This window comes from Malania oleifera, chromosome 1 (genome assembly GCF_029873635.1).
Source record: "Malania oleifera isolate guangnan ecotype guangnan chromosome 1, ASM2987363v1, whole genome shotgun sequence".
In the NCBI taxonomy this organism is placed as follows: domain Eukaryota; kingdom Viridiplantae; phylum Streptophyta; class Magnoliopsida; order Santalales; family Ximeniaceae; genus Malania; species Malania oleifera.
The window spans coordinates 132711451-132724039 of record NC_080417.1 but is presented as its reverse complement, the minus strand read 5'-3'; the positions used below and the strand labels follow the sequence as shown (position 1 = coordinate 132724039).

The 12589-nt window shown below is 38.2% G+C and overlaps 1 protein-coding gene across 1 annotated transcript in view; it reads right to left on the bottom strand.

The window, feature by feature from the left end:
* LOC131157945 (uncharacterized) overlaps positions 1-12589 on the bottom strand; it is a 145254-nt gene that overhangs the window by 108063 nt on the left and 24602 nt on the right. The window contains exons 3-4 of the mRNA XM_058112416.1: positions 8428-8536; positions 6310-6372 (exon numbers count right to left, since the gene is read on the bottom strand). Coding sequence (XP_057968399.1) covers positions 6310-6372; positions 8428-8536 — 172 coding nt within the window. The remainder of the gene's footprint in view (positions 1-6309; positions 6373-8427; positions 8537-12589) is intronic.

Genomic DNA, 12589 nt, shown 5'->3' with positions numbered 1-12589 from the left:
CGAGGAAGGCAATAAATGTGTTTGAAGTCCTTCAAACATTCCTATTGTAGAGTTTGTCATCCCCGATGAGTTCATTGATGCTAATTCTCAAGTCAAGTCTATGGTGCTGCCAATGAAACATGGTTTTTTGTCTCATTCAAGCACTAGCTTTCAAAGAGTCCAAGTTTGCTTCTCCTTTTTGATCCTACAACATTTCAAAATTCAAGGCCGAATTTTTTTCTAACTAGGGGAGAGTTGATGTAGGACAAGAAGTCAAACCTTGGAAAGATCCTTGTTGCAGAATAATTAAGAAGAGTAGGGTTAAGGAATTGTGGGGTTAAGTTAGTAGTTCATTATGTGTCTAGTTTAATTAGTAGAGTATTATGGGTGTTTGGGGGATTGCTTGTAGTATATGTGTATTCTAGGGATATGTTTGTGATGTAATTTAGTTTTAGGGGTTACACATAATTTTCATATGAAGAGGCTTTTTTGTAAATAGTATGTGAAAGTCATGTTGTAGTAATTGTTGATGAATTTGAATTGAATTGAACGTGAGTTTTCCCCTTGGTACGTCCTCTCCCTTCCCTTCCCCTTACTTCCTCTTCTAACTTCTCCATGGCTGCAGAACCTTGATGCTGCCCCTGCATCACAAGACCTAGTGCTGAAGCAGAATACTGAGCTGCAGCTTATAACGCGAACATGCGTATATGGTTGAAGTTCCTTGTGTCTGAAATGGAATTCTGGTAATGAAACCCATAAATGTGTTTTGTGATAACCAAGATGTCATTTATATGGCCAGCAAACCAATGTTCCATGGGGGGGGGGGCGTTTGGTGATGTTTGAATTAGAAAATTCATCATATTAGGTGAGCTGGAATTTTTGGATAAAAACTATGAGGAGACTAACCTCTCAGAGAGTGAGGTTAGGGCTGCAAACGAGCTGAGCCAAACCAAGCTTCAGCATTTTCGAGCTCGGCTTGGTAAAGCTAGAGCTTGGCTTGGGCTAGCCCGCCTGTGGTCACACTCAACTCGTTTACAAATTGAGCCTAAAAATTGGGCTTGGAACTCGCTCATTTAGATAATAAATAAGTCTGAATGAGCCCTTGCTGAGTCAAGCTCCCAAGCTACTCATGAACAGCTTGGTTCATTCGCAGCCCTAGTGAGAAAGCACAAAAGGGATCCCTCTAAAGAATGAACTAGAAGAGGTGATTTTTAAGGAAATGAGGAGCTAAGAGGCAAAAGACCAAATTTAAATGGGTCAAAGAAGATGATTGTAATACTGGTTCTTTCCACAGGCTAGCAAATGGAAAGATGAGGAAAAATAAGATTAGAGATTTGGAGGTAGGGAGAGGGAGAATTATTAATGATCCTAGTAGGATTGCCTTTGAGATCTCTAATATTTTTTATAATTTTTATTTGGAGGAAGAGACCTGTAGACCAATAGTTGAGGGGTTAAGAGTGGAATCATCTCTATAGATCATATGCTTTGGTTAGAGAGACCTTTTGATGAGGAGGAAGTGAGACCATGAGGGGGGCAGTTTTTGGGATAAAGAGGGCTAAGGCTCCAAGTCTGTATAGTTATAATTTAGCTTTCTTTCAATACTGTTGGGTTATTATTAAGGAATACTTGCTTAAAGTATATGATGAATTTTATTACCCTAGTGCTAGAGGAGTTCAAACCCATTCGTCTAGTCTCTAGTGTTTATTAGATTATCACCAAAGTTCTAGCTAATAGGCTGAGTGCAGTACTTGATAAGACTATATCTACAGGTCAGAGTGCGTTTGTGGTGGTAGACAAATACTGGATGCTACTTCGGTGTCTAATGAGGTGGTGGAGGATATTTGTACGAGGAAGAAGAGGGGTTTCACTTTTAATTTGGATTCTAAGAAGACCTATGATAGAATTAGTTGGAGTTTTTTGAAAAAAAATTTAGTGAGAAAGGGTTTTGGTGAGCATTGGTGCTAGTGGTTAAGGGGTTGTTTGTCTAATGTGTGTTCTCAGCCATTGTGAATGGTTTTCTTGGTTTAAGGCTTCGAAAGCTATTAGATAAGGTGATCACTTTCCCCCTTTTGGTTTGTCCTAGTAGCAAACATGTTGAGTAGAATGGTGGATAGGCTGTGGATCGGAGGTTGGTGAAAGTGTTGGAAGTGGGGGAGAGGGAGTGATGGTTTCTCATCTTCAATTTGCGGATGATACAATTTTTTCTTTCTAGATGATCATAACCCTTCTTTCATATGTATTTCCTCCATGTCTTTAAGAGGGTATCGGGGCTTAAAATAAATATGGGCAAAAGTAGGTTAGCAAATATTAATGTGCCATTGAATGAGTCAGGGAGTGCTCTTCTGATGTGGGGTGTGGTTTTTGGATTGGCTTTTAATTTATTTAGGGATCTTTTGGGGGAAATCCTAGATCTGCAGAGTTTTGGAACCTGGTAGTAGAAAGAGTGGCCATGACGGTTGGAAGAGGGCACTTTGGGGTTGGAGTTACCCTTACTCAAGCCTGCTTATCCAGTATCTTGTTATATTATTTGTATATTTTCAAGAATCCAATGGGGATTGCAAGCAAGATTGAGAAAACAATGAGAGATTTCTTGCAGTCTGGAGTCTTGAGGTTTTCGGGAACATTTAGTAAGGTTCAAAACGTTACCAAGTCTAAATCGGAGGGAGAGCTAGGTCTTGGAAAATTGGTGTTAGCTAAATGGTTTTGGTGCTTTCCCTAGAAGATCATTCCCTTTGGCATACAGTAGTTACAAGTATGGGATAGGAGAGAACGGATGGGATACCAATGTTAGTTTACCATGTTCATCGGAAAGTCCATGAAGATTTAGTTCTCAGATTTATCCCTTATTCACTCCACATTAAATTTATGGTGGGGAGGAGTTCTGGGATTCGTTTTTGGGAAGACCTTGTGGTTGGGGAATGATGTTTTATCCACATCTTTTCCTCATATTTTTTATCAAGCTTAGGGCTGAGTATTATTATTTCCTTCTCTGCAGGAACTTTTCTTTTTTTGATAATAAAAGAAGATATATTATGAAAGAGAATGTACAACCATAGCAAGGACACTAAATCCTTTAAAAATAAAAATAAAAATAAATAAACAATAATATCAACTGCTACAATCAGCATAGAAAACCCCTCTTTAATCCCTTCCCATCATAGTTCACCAAACATTTCAAATTAGCTAATTCACTCTTACCCTTCTTCACATTTGATTTGCCACAGTTAAGCCTAACTTCATTTCCTCCTTGATCAGACAACATAAGGCCCCCAAGTCATCCAAAAAACTCATTTCAAGGTCCTTCCCAGATATTTCTTGAACTAGTGTAGGCAAATTTCCATCCTTTCCTTCTGCGCTCTTCTTTAGGAACATCTTCAAAAATATTAATTATCTTCTAAAGGAGGAGGCAGCATGTAAAATAAATACCCAGGTGATCGGCAGAAGAATCGGAAAAATAACCATGCTGATGCCTAATTTTATCCAAAAGTAAGCCCTTGTCACAATCAAAGTCACTATGTCTCTGCCCTATCGTCATCTGAAACATCCCCCCATCTCTTACTATCCTTGCAGGTACTAGCCCTCTCGCCAATTGACTCCACTTTACCCACCTTTGGAATCTCTTTAAGTATATTTTTTTTGTTATTTCACTAGATGAATCTCAAATTTCTTCAAGAAGTTTCCTCATTCCAAAACCCTTTTGTGCTTCCTTACTCCAAATGTAAACCTTTTCATCTAATCTGATTATCTGAATTAGCTCTCTTACCATTTGACATTCCTTCCTGACTCCCAATAAAATCTTGAATTTCATTCTCACAATAATTAATACTCGTAGATGAATCTCCCTAAATTTCATTCTCAAAACCCTGCCCCCTAGCATACTTCTTCTGAACAGGAAAAAAATTACCCTCAATAATATCAGCCTTTCTATTCCCACCCCCTTCTCTTTTCTTTAATCAAAACAATTGCTCCTCTCCTGTTGACCACCATGGATCTGATTTGATGTTGACCGGATCACTGATGCAGTCATAGCTTGCTTCTGTTCCAAAGGAAGCTGAAGTCCTGCAGCTGCACAGGATTTAGAAGAAGGAATATGGGCTTCATTCAGATTAGGATCCTGACTTTCAACTGGACTAGAAACACCAGTAGAAATAAGCTTTTGGGCCTGCCCATTTGGTTGGCCCAACTGAGGCTTAACCAGTTTGCTTTCTTTCTCATTAAACAAGCCCAATGTAGGATCATAATTCTGATTTTGGGCCTTTTTAACCTAAAGGCCCATCCTCTGCTTTAAAAGGCTTATATTGCTGTCAAACAGCTAGCCCAGGTCTAACACTATTGTCAAATACCCAGCCCAAACCATCCAATCTTCATTACTCCTTCATCCAAGCAGGAAGCCCTAGCTGCCTCTCGACTTGGTCCCCCAACTGGAACCCTTTCCAGAATACTCAGCCCCTCAGCCACCTATGAAGTCAGCCCCCTCCCTCTTGCATGATTGCATCTTCCCAACCCACCCCCCCCCCCCACCCCAACAAACACACACAACCGCTTACCCTTAGAAGTCGCACAGCACCAGCATCAACTCTATTACCTGAAACTACCGGATTCCATGAACGATTCTCAAAGATCTTATTACTCCCTACACAATTAGTGACAGGAGGAAGCGAGCTTACCAGAGCACTAAATTCTTCCCCAAATCAAAGCCTCCCATCACCTTTGCACCCTCAAGGAACAAATATAAAGTATCTCTTGCCTCTCCAACCATGCCCTGATTGCAAGAACTTACCTGCCTTCATCACATGTATCACCATCCAGTACTCACTGAAACCTACCCTAGATCTTCGAACACCCTTGCTTGACCTTCCATCAAGAGATGAAAATCCCTGCGAGAACCATGTTGCAGCAGCTGATGAAAGTCCTACCCATTGACTGCATAGACAATTTTTCTCAAGAACGAACAGTGCTACCACATTACCCACTTTATCCAATCTCAGATCAAACGATTTCCGTTCAATCTAAATTGAACGAACCCCCACCATCGAAATCTACCAGCACCATGACAGAGCAGGATATTGATATGAGAGAGAGAAGATTTTTTTGCATGAGAAAACCATCGTGGAATAGAATAAGCATTGGAGCACTGCTAGGGCAGCGTCAGAGCAACACGAGCTACATTTGAAACCCAAGGGAGATTCTTTAGAGACAGAGAGAGGGGATGTCATTTTTGGTCTCTAAAAATTTTCATTTCAGAAGATCTCTAAATGATAGAGAGCTAATGGAACTTTCCTCCTCGTTGTTGTTATTGAATAATTGTCATCTTTCTTCAGCTAGGGATACTCGGTTCTTGGGCTTTGGATCATTCAGGGTTGTATTCTTGTGAATCATTTTAAAATTTTTGACCTGTTCCAACTCTTGTTTTTCCCCATATTCATCTATTTGAAAGACCAAAGCTTCTCCAATAATTAAGACTTTCATTTAGCTGATCGTGCTGAATAAAATCAATACTATTAACCTGTTGCAGATCAGGAGACCATTGAAGGCCTTATCTCCAGATGTTTGTGTGTTCAATTACTTGAGTTTTGAAACAGCATCTCATCTGTTCTTATAATGTTATTTTTATAATGTGGAATGAATTATTTAGTGTGTTGGGACTTGAGAGAAACTTGGGTTTCCAAAGCCTAGGTTGAATGAATGTTGACTATTTCTTTTGAGGGTTTTGGAAGAAGGAAAGATAGGACTGCACTTCAGAAATGCGGTATTCTTGCAGTGTTGCATGGATTATGGTTGGAGCATAATGCACAGATCTTTTCAGGGAAAAAATTGAATTAACAGCTTGTTTGGGAGAAGATTCAACAATTGGCTTTGGATGCCTTAAGGGAGTTAGCTTTTCAGAAGTTCAGCGAGAATGGAGGAATTTTTCACTTTGATTTTCCTAGTCTTTATTTGTTTTAGTTTCTTTCTTCTGGCTTGTTCCAGAATTTTTGAGGGAGATGTCATAATCTATTCTTTGTAAATTCTTCTCTTACTAATGAAATCTCTTCTTTTGTTATCAAAATAAAAAGGGATCCCAAAATTGCATCTGATAACAAGGGACCAACAGAAAATTAGGTAAAGAAAAAAGTCCTACTGAGACCCAGCACAAAACCTGAACAGCACACGCAAATTAGTTACTTGTAAATGAATAAATATGCTAACATGTTACTGAATACAAATATTTGAAATACGCCAGCAGTTACAAAACCAGAATAACTGGAGGATTGCAAGTGAAAATAATTTCAGAAAATTAAAAAGTTTTCAGTAATAATAAAACCACAGAAAAGTTATATAAGTACTTACTATTTTACAAGCTAGGTATCTGACTACTTGAGAGTCAGCCTTCAAACCAATTTGTACAAAAGGCTGAGGAAACATCAATAACAGAACAAAATTTTAGGTCAATCATGCAGTTCAACAATCTAAATCCAAGAAAATATGAAAAGTGTGCATGCACGCACAGTACTTCATCTTGTGAAAAACTAAAATACTTTGTCTTGACATGCAGCTAGTGGCAAGAGCAGCAGTCTATTAACTCGTTCCAAGTAAAATGAAAATTGTTGTCAACACTAACATACTCAAGAGATAAAACATAGGAAAAACTATTACAAGTACATATACTTTCCAACAATCTACATCCAATAAAATCATAAATACTGCAGATACATATACTTTCTAACAATATAGATCCAATAAAAAGTCGTAACTACTGTAGCTGTATGTGAACTTCTGATTGAAATTCTCTAATGAGAATATAGAGTTCAAAAATACAAATTCTTCCAGATCTGGAATGAATGCGTAGTCAAAGCCTACATTTTTTACAATTATTAAAGCAAACATCAAAAACTCAAATCACAAAGGGACTAAACACAGGCTGTTCCACAATGAACCAAATCAAAACAAAAAAAAGAGTAACTCTAGAATGCTACACATGCTGTACATCAAACATGTATAACACCAGAACTCTCAACCAGAAATGTGCCAGGGCACTACCTGTTCATGCGGTAACATCAGTCCTAATCCACACAAGTATATATAGATACTGATTAGATTCTCAAACAACAATATACTAAGAGGCAGATCATGAAGACTACGATCAGTAGAACTGTTGATGCTAAAGAAGCAAAACGTACCATAAATAGCAACAAACATAAAACTTAATCAGGACAAGGCATCAAGGAAAAGTAGAAAACTAGATGGACCATCCCCTAATTCCCCCCCCCCCCCCAAAAAAAAAAAAATCCTCTTTTTATTCAAACATATCTGGACACAAGGTCACAAACCCAAGCATTGCATCCCACCTGGACACAAGGCATTGTGTCACAAGCTAAGCTTGTTCAGGGCATTATGCTTGCCTGTGACCGCTTATCTCGTGTGCTTGGGATGGGTTTCCATCATGTAAATACCAATGTAGGGTTATTTTCTGCTAGTAGAGTCTTTGTAAGCCAAATAAGGCAGTATGACTCCTCGGTCACTTTGATGTTTCCTAGTGCCAGGATGATAATTACATAAAAACCTCTTTAGGGAAGGGTGGGTGTTCATCAGTCATTGTAAAACTCACTAGCAATTGTCAACGTGCTTAGCCTACTTGCCTCCCTTGCTAAGTACAACATGTCAACGGAGGATTTGTTAATGAATTACGTTTGTTTCAATGTTTACTGCTTGCTTGCCACGGCTTTCATGAATTGATTATTGTTTCCGCTGCTATCTAAATGAATGTTAATGAAAGTGCTTCGTGGATGACTGTTGGTAAACGATAGGCTGGCTAGTTAAGCAAGAGTGCTTTAGCTAGCGCCGCACGGCCCTTCATAACAGTGTGAAAATTGTCAGACCGTGACACATTGCATATGGGAACTCATCAAAAATCAAATCTAGGAACAGAAAAACAAGCATAAGCATGCCATTTTGAGCTTGCTAAGTTTAAATATATTTTCATTTTTGTTTAAGCTTATGCATGTATCTAGAAGAACAAAATTTTGAATCGTGAGGACTAAAAAAAGTTTTACCTCTTTACTGATTAAAAAACAAAAACAAGCTCAAAATTCTGGATACTTCTCTATAGATATACAACAACAACAACAACAAAACCAAGCCTTAAGTCCCACTAGGTGGGGTCGGCTACATAAATCCCTTTCCACCAATTTATGCGATCACTCCTCTACAAATATCATGTACTAGATCTTACCAATGGCTCACATCCATGTGCTTTCCAAGGAAAATGAATGGTGCACATTAAAATGTAGATATTAAACAAATATAATGATCTCTTTCATAGAAGGATTTAAAAACCCAGCTTGTCCAACAAATAACATGATGCTTCCAAATAATATTAATCAGCATAAACACAAATTACATCTGATGCTGCCTGACAATGTGAATCGCATTTGGAAACAAGTATGTTATCTGAGAAAGCATACATACCAAATACAGAGGGATGAGAGAGGCACCATACTTTGTGCTAAATATCCTTTCTAGACAAGCAACCAAAGTATTTTCCAGACCAGGCACATCTGCCTTAGCTTGTAAAGCACTACAAGTGAAAATAATGAAATCAAAGCCATATTCTCTACAAATGACAATGGCTTAAAATTAACAAACCAATCCAAACAAAATCTAAAATAAAGACTTAGCAATAACAGCTTAACATGAACTATCATGGACCACAAAAGAATGAGGGAGAAGGAAGAAACAAACACACAACTTCATTCTTTACAACAATAACATCTTAACATGAACTATCATGAACCACAAAAGAATGAGGGAGAGGGAAGAAACAAACAAACAACTTGATTCTTCTTTTAGGCTATTGATCCAGGAAGTTGTCCTTTTCTCTATATCATAGCATTTGGAAGGCCAAAGTTCCCTCCAAAATTAAGTTTTTCATTTGGTTTATTGTTTATAATAGAATCAACACTAACAACTTGTTGCAAAATAGGACGCCTTCTAAGGCTTTATCCCAATATGTGTGTTCTTTGTTCTGACATTTCTGAAACTCCTGCTCATTTGTTTCTGTTTTCTTTCTTTTGGAGGATTTGAAACACTCTAGGTGTTATTGGGGAAAGTTGGTTTGTCAGGGGTCAGAGGAGGTCCGGAGGATATGTTGGCCAGTTCTTTTTCAGAGTTCGGAGTAAAAAGACAGATCGGCCCTTTGGAGATGCAGGCTATTCCACATTGTAGGGTGCGCATATGGAAAGGAACACTTATATTTTAAAGGGAAATAAGACTTCTTGCTCATTGTCTAGTAAGACTTCTTGATCATTGTCTAGGGACAGTGTAGGCTTCATTTAGGGCTGTTCCTGCTGGCTGTTCAAGGTATTGTCTTTTCAGAATGTTCAGCGCAATTGATTTTCTGTTTCCCAATAATTTTTTTTGTTCTAATTCTGCTCCTTCGTTTCTTTTTACGAAGGTTTCTTGTTCTCCAGTCTTGTACATTCTTTAGTCTTGTAAATTCTTTCTATTTTAATAATATTCTTCTTTTTTCCATTAAAAAAACAAAAAAATAATAATAACGTCAATGATATTATAATTTCAAGATAACACTTTAAAAAACTAAAGCAACAGTAAGAAATTTTAAATAGCCATCAATTACTTCACATTAAGGTATTGAATTTACACAAGAAAAACGGCACTACTTCATCCGGAATCTGAAACCAGTAATGCTGTAATTGCAACAATGATATCATTATTTCTAGGTTTCTTCAAACTAAACCCAATACCCCACACCCAAACAGAAAATATAATGAGTGGAGCATGACATGATGAATAACAATATAATTTAATTGGGAGTGAAAACGATGGGCATCTGTACAAGAGATAAAATGTTTGAAACATAATGATAACTTCTGATATCAAAAGAAACAGGAGCTGGATAGCAATATTGTCTTCACTACACCCCTGATGCTCTACAGCTATACTTGCCATCCCCACAAGCTAAGCAATCACAACACTGGCTTGTCCATGATATGCCCCAGTTGATTAGATTTTTTTTTATTAGTAAATATAAAATTCATTAAAAGGCACCAAGGAGGTGAAAAGCAAGTACAAAAAAAGTGTCAAAAAATCACCTGTAATACAAGGTGTCAAAAATGTCAAAGAATAGCAAGGAAGTTCTATCATGTATAATCTGCGCCATAGTTGCCAAAAAACGCTGACGCCCTACCGGACTACATTTTGGTACAAATGTACCGAAACTTGGTTAGTTTTCTTTCCAGAATGCTAAATCTAACAATCCTATGTTTTAATTCAACCTTTTTCACTTATTAGTTGAGGTGTAGAATTATATAATTTTATCCTAAGTCATTACTAATCTACTTCACCAAAAAAAAAGAAACCTATTCTCATTTTTGAAACACTTCAACATCCTTCCCCAAATACAAAGTACCGTAACATATTTTTCACTAATATACACATATAACCATACCCCTAAAACTTTCCACGATTTAGAGCATGTGCTGTGCTATGATCCCATTCCTGTTCCATGAACCAGAACATTACGCATTCTAGGTGACATTGATCTTCGTAATAGTGCAAGCCATTAATCTTTCATTGCATTCAGCATTGTAGCTGATCCTTCGAAGGCTCTTCTATTTCTTTCCCCCCAAATGGTAAGGGAAATTAGAGTCAAAGCTGTCTTTCTTTCTTTTCTTGAATCTTGACCAAAAGCCTTTCCAAGCACAAGTTTCTTTCTCCACTGACATAGCAGTGGCCCACTGCTACCTCAAGTGCAAAGGCCAAATCCAGAGGTGTCTTGCCCCAAAGCAATTAAACAAATCTTCACATGTCGTAGGCATCAGATATAGATAAGGACCCACATATGATAAATATATTTTTTTTATATGAACAAAGAAATTTATTAAAGGAAGAAAAGTGTACAACAAAGAAAAGAAAAACCAAAGAGAACAAGATATCCTCAAACAACAAAAAGGAAACAGCTAAACAAAAAGAAAGTAAATACAAGACAGTTCTAATAGAAGTAATGCCAACCAATCCCGCTGTACGCATTCAAGGAAACATGACTATAGAATCCATTTGTCAACCACCGAAGGTATGCAAGACCACTCTGCTCCAAAGCAAACTACTGGAAATGGCAACACTGCAACAACTTAAAGATTCTAGCATTTCCCTCCAACCAAATGTGCCAAATCATAGCGCTAACAATACAACACTACAAAACTTTCCTCTCTTTCCTCTTACCAAAACCTCCAAACAAAATAGTACAAAAACTCTCCAAAGAAGCAGGATGCATCCAACTTTAACCAAATATCTCAAACAAATTATTCCACAAAACCCAAGGGAAGGGACAATATAAAAATGCGCGAGTACAGGGAGTCATCAGCACCACCAAATTCCAGGAGCAGCTTCAACAATTGCCAGAAAAAACTGCAGTCGCCGGAAAAATCCTGGATGCTGCTGTCCTTTCTGACACCTCAAGAAATACCTCATATTTTGTAAAACTAACCACATAGCAAGGCATAGAACCTGCTGATCCGCCAGGCCTCAAAATTTCATAGCAAAAAGATCCTCAACGTGCCTCCACACGCCGGCAAAAAGCCGGCAGTGCCGACCCCACGTGCTGATGCGTGAGACATTTTTAGCAGCCATTTTGCTCCAATTTCCTCCCCAATGTCTTGAATCCTTCCTCATACCATAATAGCAAGTTGTTTGGCATCGTTTTTGCCCAAAGGTATAACCTTTTTTAGTTGCTCATGTGCGGCATTTTGGGACTGATTGCTTGCTAATGCATGACGTTGTTGGCCAATAATTATAGAGTTCATTGAGGCCTGAAACAGTGATATTGCGGTGTTCTTGATTTGTTTTTTATCTTTTTTGCTCATTGTGTGCTTGTGGTTTGCTCCGGTTGTCGAACATTGTGTGTTGGGCTGGTATCCATGAACTCGAGGAGGATGTTGTTTGCTGTGTACTGCAGATGTTCTACTGTATAGAGGCTGTTTGGTATTATTAGAGCTGCATGTTGTTTTCTTGGGGATGTGTTTTAGTCTCTTGGAGCAGGGGCAGCATTTATACATTGATTTTGTAGGGTTGTGACAGTGCTATGTCCAGTTGTTGGTGAATTGTTTGTGGTTGAATCAATTAACTCGCTTCTGTTTGGTTTGGTTGGCCTGAAAATTCACTTGTGATTGTTTCAAACAGAAGTTCACTTTTTGGAATCCCAAGAGAATTTTGTTCACTGTGTACTTCTGATTTGCTGCTGTATCGAGGTTGTCTGTGTGTTGGGATGGTGTCCTCAAATCCCAAAAGTGTTTCCATCGTCAAGCATTTGTTCAGGTGAACAGCGCACTATAACTATCTTGGAGGAAGAGTATTCAAGGTTCCTACAGTATCAAACATCCCAACAAGCATCTCATCACATTGCATCTTTTGCTCAGAATGGTAATCCTACAGTTTATATGTCATCTGGTATCGCTCCCACTAGTCCTTGGATTATCGACTCTGCTGCTACTGCCCATGTGACAGGTGTAACCGATTTCTTTTCTACCCTTCAATATCTTAAAAATCTACCTCAACTTACCCTTGCTGATGAGCCCACAACTACAGTTAAAGGGATAGGAACAATAAATCCTAC